This window comes from Salarias fasciatus, chromosome 14, assembly GCF_902148845.1.
Source record: "Salarias fasciatus chromosome 14, fSalaFa1.1, whole genome shotgun sequence".
Classification (NCBI taxonomy): domain Eukaryota; kingdom Metazoa; phylum Chordata; class Actinopteri; order Blenniiformes; family Blenniidae; genus Salarias; species Salarias fasciatus.
In genome coordinates, this window is record NC_043758.1 from 6,192,219 (window position 1) to 6,205,703 (window position 13,485).

The window sequence follows — 13,485 nt, forward strand, 5'->3', positions numbered from 1 at the left end:
CATTTGAATAGATCAGTACATTTTGGTGTTTGTTTCACGTACACTGAGCAAAAGGTTCTGCTGTGTGTTGCTTTCCTCAAACATGATCAAGCTGATCCATTTCTGATGTGCCACAGCCGGCAACGTGCATCGCTTTGTAAAAAGCCTGCTAGCTTTTCAGTTTTTCTCTCACGCGCCAGAGTTTGAGTAATTCCTGAATTGTGCTGTGAAACTGATTGTTTTATGAAGCGTGTAAAAATATCTGCGGGGTCTACTGTGGGAGAGATGGCTCAAAATACTAACCAGTCAGTGTGTTTTTCCCCTCTCCAGGCTGTGTGCAGACCATCTCAGTGGTTGGCCCCGTGTTTGGTTACCTACTGGGCTCCCTTTGTGCCAAAATCTACGTGGACGTTGGATTTGTCAAAATGGGTGAGTTCAAGCACAACTACGTTCCCAAGTATAATGACAGCATGATCATGGGGTTAGTTTGCAAGCTTTCCAGACACATGTTGATCTTTTTTTTTTTTATGTGAGTCATCCTTTGCTCACACACACACACTCCTATGAGCAGATTTGAAAAACATCTGTTTGGAAACATTTATTTTGTTTTGCTTCATGTTGTATGATGAAGAAATCTTCTCATTTTCCAATACTAGTTTATTGGCAAGGCCTTGCAGTGTGAAAGAGATCGTTTGATCTCCAGCAGCTACCTGGTAAAATAAAGGCCGAACAGACAGAACAAATGACAGTGAAATCACAATTTTAGGGAGGAAACTCAGGAACCATTTGTGATTGAACCCAGGATGCAAAGAACAACAACTGCAAGATGTTAAACAAATGCCAGAATCACCTCTTCAATGAAAGGACACACCTAAAGTCATTTCAGCTGCACTGACACCAAAACTACCAAACTGCACCGACAACAACAACCAGACCGGCCCAGTCAGGAGGGAACTGAAAACAGATGGCTCTAGAACCTGAGAGAGCGAGAGAGAGAGAGAGCGTAAGCACCACAGAAAGGAGGTCCAAGCAAAGAGACTTCACTTTCCTGTGACACCAAAACATTTGCAAAAAGTCTGAGTCAGAGTGTCTACAAAATGCACAAAAACGGCAGACCAAAACGGAAAACCAGTTGTGTCTCGACCTACGTATATCCACCAGAATCAGTTGGGTGATTCAAAATTCACAGAGAAGGATGACTTGGTTTCCTCCCAGAAGGACTGGAGGAAGTTGCAGGGAAGTCCAAACTTCCTCTGCCCCTCTGGAACCGAGTGGGAGAGAAGAATGGATGGATGAACCTGTGTCCAGTCCGGACTTCTTCTGGTCAGATTCAAGATTGCAATTTTAATCGGTATAAGAAATGATCTAATGGGCTCATTGGCAGCTGATAAAAAATGACTGACGGTTTTTAATCTTCATGTGAACAATTCCTTCCTCTCTGTATCTGGAATTAAAATGACAAAATCTGGATCCTGATTCAAATTCATGTTACTTTGTGGAAGAATCCGTTATGCAATGATGGTAGATAATCCAATGTGTCCAATATATTTTCCTTATTCAGTTCTGTATTTGACATTGTTTTTACTTTCACACTTTGACCTGTTTGTTGTTCATAAAGGTTCAGATAGAGACAGGTGCTGCGAAGCAGTGTAAATATAAATGCTACAGTGTGTGACAATGATTTATGCTACATCCTTGTCAGAATACAAGAAAATATTTTTAAACACACTAATCTGTAACCCTTGCGGAATTATACTTCAAATCAATGGCAGTAAGTAGCATTCAAAGCAGAAAACCAGAGTAGATATTTTCTATTGAAGAGGTTTTGTGTAAAGTGGATGATGGATGAATAAACTTTGAGATAAGGTCCTGAGGCCAAATTCAGCAAATGCATAACTTAAATTATTGGGCAATGTGAGGAAATAGAAAGACATACCAGTGTTTTCCCTCAAATATGTGGCTATTTCAGCCCTCAAAAAGAAGCACTGTTTAGCATCGGAGCTACTAATTCGTCACAATAAATCTTCAATGTGGGAATATCTCTGCCGTCCATAAATGTCAGAAATTATCAAGCTTTGCAATAAAAACTGAATCAAAGCAAATCCAAAGAAAAGCCTCAACCAGGTTTACTGTCAGATCACACTACATATACTTTCTTATTCTATTGTACAGCTCGTAACAAAGCCTATAAAAATGAAACAGATGGAAACTGTTTCGTTGCTTAACGACTGAAATTCATAAAGAATTATCTTGACTTTGTTGAAGAGACTAATATTGTGATTTAATTTAAATTAAAATCAGTTGAGTTTTATGCCACAGCAGTGGAAGGGCTCATGGAAATTGTAAATTGTACCAATATGCTAAGTACTGACTTACAAACACACGACTGTCATTTAATAGTCTTTTCAGACATTTGGACTTTTCAAGTTTCTAACTTTAGTCATATTTAAGTACAATTCCTAAAATGTTATCTAATCTGCATCTTTAAAGTCTGTAAATCTGTACTGAGCTTGACCACAGTTTGAATTAAGCTGTATGTTTATAGCCAATACATTTGTTTTTCAAAGGCAAAATTCTCTCTTTAATTCTAAATTTATTTACCTGAACTGTATTTCACATTTTCTATTCTTTATCATTCGTCTCATAAATGCGTCTTGAATTTAGATATTACGGAACATAAATGAAAATGCTTACTGTTGACAATGCAGATTAATATGGTGAAAAAGTAACTCGAATATATTTGATTTACTTGTAATTGAGTTAAATTTGAAGGGTGGAACAGGAGTTGTTCAAACCCTCTGTACTTTTTCTACCTCTGATTAATTCATTTCGTCCTGGCTAAATAGGAAAAAGATTGCAAGAGGAGTAACAAAGCGGTTTTAATGTGTGCACCTTTTCAATCTTTTCTCTGTACAGAACTGCACAAAACCTCATTTGAGAACAATAACCCAGTTTGAAGTGTTTTGAAGGGTCCGCATTCACTACGTTGTTAAATAAATGCATGTAGATAAGTGCATGTGCCCATTTTTTCCTCTGTATTCAGTCTTCGCACATGCTGAGTGGTATTTTACCATCGAACTCCGAAGAGCTAATGAGATGGCGTACGATACACCGGCGCTTATGTTGCTGCAACACCTGCACTCTTCCTGCCGTCACGGGTCAAAATGTGGACTGAAAACGAAAAGACCTTTTCATTTGGAGAACTGAAGCGCGATGTTATCAGATACAGCAACAAGTGTGTGCACTATTCAAGACGAAGAACAGGTGTACAGGATTAGCATCAATTAGCTGATGAATGACGGCAGCGGAGGGACAAAGAGATCTGACAGGCAATAATCAAATAGAGTGCAAACCAAGAAAAGGAGACAACAAGACAAAGAAAAGGAAGCAGCGCTGCTTTTGAGAGAAAACAAACTAAAAAGATGTTAAATGAAAAAAAAAAAAGTATTTTGTCTGGAAATGAGAATGAAAGAAGTTGCTCAATGTAAACAATCTACCAAGTCAACAAAAGGTCCAAAGGAGAAATGAATTAAAAAATTAAAAGAACTCAAGAGGCCAAAGAGAGGATTAGAAGCAGCCCGTATGAAGGCTGTGTGCTCAGACTGCAGCGCCTCATGGACCCTGCTGTCCCCCGTCTGTCTCCTCCTCAGAAACCATCAGCATCACTCCCGCAGACTCTCGCTGGGTGGGGGCCTGGTGGCTGGGTTACCTAATAGCCGGGGTCATCACCCTGCTGTCTGCCATCCCGTTCTGGTTTCTGCCTCGCTCTCTGCCCATATCCGGGCCCCGGGCCCCAGAGAAGTGCACTCAGGAGCAGACGAGTTTCATCAAGGACTCTCCTCTTCTCAAGCACAAGTATCCAGCAGATGAACACACGAGTTTTATAGAAATGGCCAAAGGTAAGAGAGAAATATGGACTTTCTGTGATATTAATCTACATAAACAATCATGTCTTTTTCTAACTTTATGGTGCACATTCACTTCAGAATTGCAGCAAAATATGATTTCATGTTGTTTGTAATTCACAGCTTTTTGAGAACTATAAAGACAGAAAGAGAGTTCTTAATTTGGCTTTACATGGAAGAGAGAGCAGTCACCACTGTACTAAAACACCAGTGGCAGAGTTAAACATTCACTCTTGCAAACTCATAACCATGAACAACATTTTTTGAACCACCTCTCCTGCTTTCTGCAGCAGGATTCAAGCAAACATAACTTTGCTGCAGAAGTGAGCGACTGATGCTACGACAGGAAAATATTGCTCGGTCTCGACGGTAATGGCTTCCGTGTCTTCCTGTGCAGACTTCATCCCGACCGTGCGAACTCTGCTGGCACACCCCGTCTTTCTGATCTACTTGTGTGTGACGATCATCCAGCTCAACTCTCTCATCGGCATGGTCACTTACAAGCCCAAGTACATCGAGCAGCACTTCAGGCAGTCTGCTTCGAATGCCAACTTTCTCATGGGTACGGACTGTGTGTTCAGTTTCTAGTTTATTTTCTGATGATCACGAAATATGACCTTTTCTAATGTCTTGATGTTGGATCTGACAAAGAAATGCTCATGCTTGGTTTGCTCCAGGGGTGAAAGCAATAAATTACAAAGACTCATGGTCTCAGAATTGTCCTGAACGTGGATATTTTTAGTTGAAAATTAGAAACATTTTAACTGTAATGAAATGTGGCTGTTGAAAGTAAATATCAGTCGTCAGTCACCAGAACGCCTTCCCCCTCTGGTGAGCTCCACTTCATTCTAACGTCACATGCACACATGTACGGCTTTCGATTGCAGATGTGAGGCGTTCCTCTCCCACTGGTTTGCTCAGTGAAGCAGAAACAGACCTTTAGCAGAGAGGATTGCATTTGAAGAAGCGGGAATTGGGTTAGTGATGTATTCCGTGTCGACAGGCTAAATGCCACAGCTACAGAGACCGGAGCTCCATGAACATGGAAGCTGATTTACACATGAAATAAAAAGACGTAATGATGATAATCATGAAATCATCTGGGGCTGTGTGATATCAGCCACAGAGATGCCTGCATTTGACCAGCCTGGATGCGTATGAAAGAGAATGCAGTATTAAAGACCAGAGCTAATTACTTGGGTTCAGATAAAAGAGCATGCCCTCACATTGATGTGAAATGAAATGCAAGACAAAAAGGCTGTTTTTTGATCGGGGCATCTCTGAACTTGTGTCGACCTATTTTCCTTTCAGTGTCCCATTTTCTGAATGTGCAGCACTATTTAGAAAGTGTTGTGAAGATGACATGGTGTGTGTGTGTGCTTGTGCGTCTGCTTTGGAAGCAACGTCTTCCTTACAGCTATTGATGGTGTGTTTTGCTCCGTCTCCTGAGCTCAGGCATGATCAATATCCCCGCTGTGGCGCTGGGGATGTTCTCTGGCGGTCTGCTGATGAAGAGGCTGAAGCTCAACATCATGGGAGCTGCCAAGTTTGCCTTTGGCACGTCGCTGATTGGGTACATCCTGTCGCTCTTCTTCTTCGCAATGAGCTGCGAGAATGCCAAAGTAGCCGGAGTGACGCTGTCGTACGACAGGTGAGTCGCACCGAGCTGCTGTCCGGCTGCTTTTGGTGGATTGCACAGAAAATAATCACATCGGTAATCTGCTCTTCGGTAGAGTCTCATTGTCTCGAGTCCCAATGCGTGGCTGAATAACAGATTTCCTCATCTTTTTCACATTACCTGTTGCAGTGCAACTAATTTTAAAAGCACTTGGATTTACACGATGTGGGTTTTCTATCTCACTGAACTCAATTTCACTCAATCAACACTTGTTTCTTTTATGTTATGCTTAGTTTTTTTGGTCCCCACTTACAGGCTCTGTCTATTCCCGTCTACTTATTTATTGTTGTTCTGAGGTCACACCTCTCGTAGACAAATGTGTACGAGAATGTGTATTTGTGTATATTCTCATTCTTCTAGGTGCGTAGCATCACAACAAAAGTGAATCATTATCCGTCACAAATAATTCATTCAATAACAGGTTGTTATTGAAGTTGCTTTGAGAATGACAGTGGAGCCGATTCCACGCCGTTCAGGTGGATATTGTCTCTGCACACCGAGGAATAGCACAAGTGAACAAGCAGGAAGTTGCAGACTGCTGGTAAATATAGCAGTGCAACCAGTAGGTGATCACAACCCACACAAAAGATTTCACAGACCAGCAGAAAGAAAGGGCTGTCAGGGTGTGCCCGGTGCTCCTCTGTCTTCAGATGGAGCAGCAAGCAGAAGTGACGCAGCTGACAAAAAAATTTAAAAAAAAAATCAAAAGCAGTGAGGGGGTGCAACGTGCTAATTGGGCTGCAGTGGATGTGTGACGGTGGCATTCAAAGTCACCATATGGTAAAGAGAAAGGTTCCTTTCCTCCTGCTTTTTTTTCCCCATCTTTGAGTTGAACTCCTTTACCAATCATTTCTTTAAATCACAGTATAAATGACCAGAACTTGTATTTGACAGACTGAAAGTGAGATACAACAGTGTGACGGCATAAAATGATTCGCTGTGTGAGAGTAAAAACAGACGGCGTGCCTGATTATGCATCTGTGTGTAATGAAGGTAGCCGGCCATACTGCTGCTCTAATTCTCACAGCTTCACCCTCAAACACTGTTCAGCCCAAACTCCAGTGAACACCAGATATTTTAGTTGCATTTGGCTGACACTACTGAAGCTCATCTTTATTTCATCCGGAAACAGCCAAAAATCCAAAATAAAGTCCTCAAGATCACAACACATAGGTACTTATTCACTGTAAAACAGAACATGGACTGATTTACTGCAGAATGACCCACACAGAACCACAGAAGACACTCAATATATATACTCCGCAGCCACCAGGTGAAGGCGATCACACACTCAGGCACAGCTGAAACACATCAGGTGGGAGAACAGCAATCAAGAAGGAGCGGGGGAATTAATCCAAAATGAAACATGTTGTCACAAAATCTCATAATTAGAAAAATGCATTCATATTAATGGGGTAGATTTGCTTTCACTGAAACATGTGCAGAGGTTTTGTTGGAGAGCATGTCCTGTAGGAAAATGTCTTGAGTGAATCAATCTGAGTTCATATCTCTTCGTACACATAAGGCATAGTGAAAACCTGCTCTGCTCTCTCTTCCAGTATGGATGAGATCTCGTACGATAAGCACTCAGTGTTCACAGCCTGTAACTCAGGCTGCGCCTGTTCGTCGAGCGACTGGGACCCGGTGTGTGGAGAGAACGGCATCACGTACGTTTCTCCGTGTCTCGCTGGCTGCACCACCTCTGCTGGCTCAGGGAAAAACACAGTAAGTGTCCAAACTGTAAAGTCACTGAAATACTGAACAGTGGTGCCTCTTTTAAACAGTTTCCTCACCTGTTGGGGTATAGCTTGACCTTTAAAAATGAAGGTACAGAGAATTACCTGCGTGATATTCCTCAACAGGACAAATGAAAGGTTTTCATCAGAATTATATTTTCTGTGTTGCGCCTGAAACATTTGTCATCCCTCATTACTTTTCTTTCCCTTCATCTTCAAATTAATTAGATATAACACTGCAGTATGCTTGATAGTGTGGAGCTACACGCTGTCACATTTAATCACGCAGTCGCTCCACTGTGAACGTGAGCGAGAAGCAAAGGAACGATGCCATCCTCAGCAGATTGCTCTTTTATAAACATCCTCTATGTGCAGAATGCTCATAATTCTCCTGTATGCACGCGATGTCACTCACGGTGTTATTCTTAGCTGTTCACCTGTGAAATGCACATAAAATGAAAGCACACTCTGTCTGCATGAACATGGAATTCAGCAAACTTTGAACAGGATCTTAAGAATATCTCACACAAAGCCGCTGCCACTCAGTAACAAGAACACTCAGGACTTAAGGGCAACTCAAAGAAACCGCAATAATCAGAATGGTAAGAAAACATGAGTCTTCAAACAGGCCAGCCAGATTTTTTCTTTTCTTTTCCCCATTCTCATTTGACATAAGAATTGACGCCATCTACACTTCATTTTGAACTGCCGCATGTCTTCCACCTGCATATTTGTGTGTAGCCCGTAGCGTCGTGTGCACACGCGTGTCGCTGTGTTTCTATACGTGGTCATGTGTGTGCGACTGTGCGTGTCTCTCCAGGTCTTCTCTAACTGTAGCTGTGTGGGTGTGGCTGGTAACTTTACGGCCAGTACAGGTCAGTGCCCTCAGAAGGACGACTGCAACAGGATATTCCCGTACTTCCTGGCCCTCTCCGTCATCACTTCCTTCATCATCTCTCTTGGAGGAACGCCGGGCTACATGCTCCTCATTAGGTAGGGTTTTGGAAAGTGGATCTCATTTTGTCAGTGTCAGGGTGGAGAACTCCACACATTCGACTCGAAACTCATCCCACACTTTTCTTTTTCCACGCGGTACACGCTTTTTTCCCCAACACTTTTTCCAAAAGGTACAACTTTACTTTCACATGTTTTCTTTATGCTTTAATGCTCAGGCTATTTAATTCAACAGTGATTTTTGTTTCAATAAATTAATTTTGTGACCCTCTTGCGGCCACTTTTGGCCCACGAGCCTCATGTTTGACATCTTTTGGCAGCCTCTCCAAAAGTCTGCTGACTGATTTCAGAACCTTTAACCAAAAGCTGGCAAAGTGGCTTTTAGCTAAATGCCCGATGGGACTGTTGTAGCACTGTCTCCAGTGAGCGGATGACTCCTTCTTTGACATGGTTTTATGCAATTAATTTGATGTAGTTAGTTACACTTAATTGACATTGAAATGAAGTTCTTTGTGGATCTTGTGTTCGCCCAATCTCTGCACGTCTGCGGATCATGAAGAAGTAATTGATTTTATCATACTTCCCCAAGAATCAAAGCCATCAACCTAAATGAGTCACTCTTAATGGATTCACTACAACTAAATATCAGAATGTTTGTGCTTTTTGTCTCAGAGGAGTTTTGTGGAGCAAACGGGTCAATAACAGTGTTCAGATGGTCAAAACTGGTTTTCTTTATTTCTGAGGGCAGATCTGTGTTGTGCTCCATGCAGACGAGGTCAGTGAGGTTGCTGAGTACAAAGTGAAAAACATCTGCCTTGTTGACCTGGATGTTATTTCAGTAGGGAGCACATTTTCTGGCAGTAACAGACGACTCCGATACGCTCGCGTAGTTACCTCTCAGCGAATACTTGAAAATAGATTTCCCATCATCGTGGATTAGGCATTTCCTGACAGCTGAATTAAGATAGACATAATCCCACACCTGGAAATACAGAAGCAAACACATGCATTCATTCACTCATTCATTCAAATCACTGCACTTTGTTTCAATACTTAACTCGGTTCCTCTTTATTTATGACATTTTATTAAAGTGAAAAATGTTAGCAGCTCCAGTCTGGGCTCTGTGATCACAAGATTGTCTTTCTGTCCTGACACTGTTTTGGAAAGTGGCTGCTGGTCTCTTTAACTCTTCAGTAGGACACTGGTGGAGATACTATTCCTTGGAAAATGAAAACTTGCGTGATAAATGTCTAGAAAATGTGTAATCTAGCTGCGGTATCTGTTGGTTATTTGAAATGTAATTAATTTTATCTCAATTGTGTTTGAAAAAAAAAACCTTATTATTTTTTATTGTCATATTGGCATATTTCTGTCAGGTGTTTTGGGTGAAATGTAATAATTTCTGTTTAACCTGAATTTAGGAGCAGTGTATCCAGGTTTTTATGTCTTTAAGGAAAGCTTCTAATTTGACGAGTTGATCGGTGTCATCTGGCTTCATAGATAAGTAGATCTGTGTATCCTCAAAAAGTCTGTTAAACTAGGATTCAAATCTTGTGCACTACAGCAGCCTCTGGTGTTTACCTCTGAACATTACTCCAAGATGAGAGAATATATTCCACAGATACAATCTACTTTCGTTTTGATGCATTTCCAGGTTCTTGTGAAGCGTCTAGAATCCGAATGCTGCTGTATTAATCAGTGAATCAACTCACCTCGCTTCCCTGCAGGTGCATCAAACCACAGCTGAAGTCTTTGGCCTTAGGCGTCCACGCTCTGGCGACGCGCACCCTCGGTAAGTCCAAGTCAAGTCAAGTGTTTGAGGGGTTCGCTTCAAAGCGATGTGACTGTGAAAATGCTGATCCCGCAGCCGGAATCCCGGCTCCCATCTACTTCGGAGCAATCATTGACACCACGTGTCTGAAGTGGGGTCAGAAGCGGTGCGGCGGCGTCGGAGCCTGCAGGATCTACAACACCACTGCCTACAGGTAGCATTCACGTTCACGTGCGCGCCGTTCAGCAAAAAGCTTTTCTTTCAGTCTAAATTCGACATGTTTTACGGCACAGTGTCAACCTCCACTGAATCAGAGGCGACAGGCGATGTTTTCATACGTTATCACTGCACGGCGCTCTCCGTGTTGCATCTACTTTCATGACATGCCTGTTTGGTTCCGTCGGACTCGTTTCCCGTCCCTCTCAGGATAGCGTACCTGGGCCTGACTCTGGGCCTGCGGACCATCTCCTTCATCGTCTTCATCCCGGGATTCATCCTGCTGAGCCGACAGGTGAGGCAGGAGGAGCGCAGCGCCCTCCACGGCGCGCTGACCAACGGAGGAACTGAGCTGGAGGCGCTGAGGAAGGAGGAGTTCGTGATCTGCAACTCGGATCAGCCCCAGCAGACCTCGGACAACAGCATGGACAGACAGACGCGGCTGTGACGGACGCCCCGGGTTCCCCATCACACGCTCGCACGTCGACAGCCTCAGCGTGTGCGCGCCCAAACTGGACACACGCACACAAATGAGATTTGCAGGGAATAACACGTCGCATCCAATCCTCTCATGTAAAGCAGAAACTCTATATTTGTACTACGGGACCAGTGAAGGTTTTGTTAATTTGAGAGAAATTTATATATGTATTTATATAATTGATATAACAGAACTATTTCTTGAATGTACATGCTTTTCTTTTTTTTTTCTTATAACCAAAAGCATAATAATTTTTTTTTTTTTAGTTTAAACGCTGGCACAAGAGATTAGAAAGGAAATGTACCTTATACAAACTACTGCAACACACAACAATTATGAACACCAGCATTTACGAAGCTGCCTCTTCTTGACTCCTCTCTCAGATTAAAGGTTTCTTCCTGACTCCAGTATTACACAACAGCAACGTTAAAGTGGCCTTAGAACCAAGAGGCGCCGCACTCTCACAAATATGTACAAACTACATAATCACACGAGGAAAATCGGGCCTTAAAAGTAGTGGGGGAGTGATTCAAGTTCCTGTGGAAATACATATTCGGATCTGAATTTCAGGAAGTTGTAGAGCAGTGGTTTTCAAAACTGTGGGAGGAGGAGCTTGAACCAGATTGTAATCCCAGGCTCCCCTAACTGACCGTCCCAAGTGGCAAAGTTGAATTGAAATGACTTTAAATGTCGTCTTATGACTGTTCCACCCCCGGTTTCACGCTGTCCTTTAAATTTTGTGCTTGAATTTTTGCTGGGGAGCGTTTTCTCTCAGCGATGGAGGTTTTTCAGAGTTAGTGTAGCAGCCTGAAGTTGTCCTACAGCGCCAGCTGGTGGTCCCAGAATGTACGTTCTACTATATTTTATATTATAAAGCACCTTTTGTAGTGGAGCACCCTTTTAATGCTCAGGCCACAGCCAAAAGGTTGTGGGTTCAGATGTGTGAAATGTGCATGTTCTCCCTGTGCACTGGGTTGGATGGACGTCACCTCTTAATGCAAGTTGCACTAATCAGCCTGGAAACCTCAAAAACAAGTCGTTTGGCTGGTTATGTAATGGAATATAAAGAACAGTGGCAAAAAAAAAGAAGTGAAAATCAGCAATGAAATGCTTTTGACATCATTTATGAACAAACATTGAGAAGCAAACGTCAAGCCCACCCCAGACTTTGAAAACCACTCGGCAGTAGATTTTACTCACGTGCCTCATTTACTCAACATTTACCTCGAAATGTGTGTGTTGTCTGTCTTGAGCTAAAAGCATTTTTTTTCCAGTTTTTGAACAGAGATATTTGAATACTTTTGTTCCTTCTTTTAAATTTCGCTCTTTACCTGCAGATGTCTGACTTTCACTGAAGCCTGGAAGATCGATTCTGATTGTATCAATATTTAAATTGTCTGCTTTCTGGATGTGCACCTTTCCTGTCGCTATTCCTACTCTTTGAAAATTGTGTTTTAAGTGTAATTTAATTTGAATAGTAGAGACTTTTCTGCTTAAAATATAAATAACGTTCGAAGAGAAGCCTTAATAAACTCCTGTTCTTATGTGGTTTGATCAAGCAAGAAGAGCCACAGCACAATGAATTCACTCAAACATTACTCATTAGTTTTTGTTTAAAATTGCTCCAAAATATCAGAATGGTGCTGGTCAGCCTCTGGTAATGTGCCTTTTTAGAGGCAGTGTAACTTAATCGGTGATGTTCTTTATGCTGTCCTGTCTTTCACTGGCCAGTATTTTATTGTTTTAACACAGCTCTGTTTTTCTGGGCTTTTTTTTGGGGGGGGGGGGGGTTATGAAGTAAATCATCAGTGCCAACACATAATTCCCTCCTGAATTTTAACCATTTTTTCAGTTTTATTCAGCTTCACGTCATAATCATCACACCGTTTTACAAAATCAGTCATTTCTGAAGGCATTTACAACGGAGTACAAACTGTTAAGTTGTCATTTAAAAAAAAAAAAAAAACAACATGTAGCATTTCTCTGTCATGTCATAGACTTTATTTCAGGTTTCTATGAGTCCTGGAAAACTTTGAAACCAAATGAAAAATATGACGGAAAACATGAAAAAAAAAAAACCCTAGAAAATACCGTCATCATGGATAATGCAAACAGCACCGTCGGTGGACTGACAGGCTTCTCTTGCCTTGCTAGTTAAAGACAGTTCCTTACAGGTCCCTGCAGACGTGCACTACTGTGAATCCTGCAAATAAATAGATTATCTGTGTGCACCGAAATTCCACAATGCATGTACAAATCTGTGAATGTCCAAATAAATCTCTTTACATCAAGTCATTTTACTTAAAAAAGCCCCGATATAGTCGAATCCACACTTCTGCTGCTGTTGTGCATTAATGTTTGGAACTCTTTAACACTCGCTGAAACAATAAAAAAGTTTTTTACCTTTAACACTTATTACTGCTTTACTCTAAATAACTGCAGGATGTCATGACGTATACATAGGAAGGTAAAAAAAAAAACTTCTTTGGTGCGATCTGATGGGTTCATAGAGAATTAAGCTAAGAAATTAGTGTTCGATAGTAGATCAGGTGCTGTTAACATTTAATAACAGTGATCCAGGCGAGGTGTCACTGGAAATTAAAACGAGTGTTAAGGTATTGCCCACCTCTGCGTGTGTACTTAAAAAAAAAACATTTTTATAACGTGTAGTCTTCAGAGTGACAGTGACTTAACTTTGGAAAGCGTGAAAAAGAGAGGTGAAGATGAGTGGTGCTGCTCGTCTGCTGTGGGTTCAGATGATTCGCTT

The 13,485-nt window shown here is 41.7% G+C and overlaps 1 protein-coding gene across 1 annotated transcript in view; it reads left to right on the forward strand.

Moving 5' to 3' along the window:
* Positions 1-11,319, forward strand: part of LOC115400633 (solute carrier organic anion transporter family member 1C1-like) — a 38,537-nt gene extending 27,218 nt beyond the window's left edge. Inside the window, exons 7-15 of the mRNA XM_030108635.1 lie at positions 310-408; positions 3,630-3,878; positions 4,282-4,446; positions 5,340-5,535; positions 7,122-7,287; positions 8,119-8,291; positions 9,981-10,045; positions 10,121-10,238; positions 10,451-11,319. Of these exons, the coding sequence (XP_029964495.1) occupies positions 310-408; positions 3,630-3,878; positions 4,282-4,446; positions 5,340-5,535; positions 7,122-7,287; positions 8,119-8,291; positions 9,981-10,045; positions 10,121-10,238; positions 10,451-10,688 (1,469 nt within the window). The 3' untranslated portion in view covers positions 10,689-11,319. The remainder of the gene's footprint in view (positions 1-309; positions 409-3,629; positions 3,879-4,281; positions 4,447-5,339; positions 5,536-7,121; positions 7,288-8,118; positions 8,292-9,980; positions 10,046-10,120; positions 10,239-10,450) is intronic.
* The last annotated feature ends 2,166 nt before the right edge of the window (positions 11,320-13,485 follow it).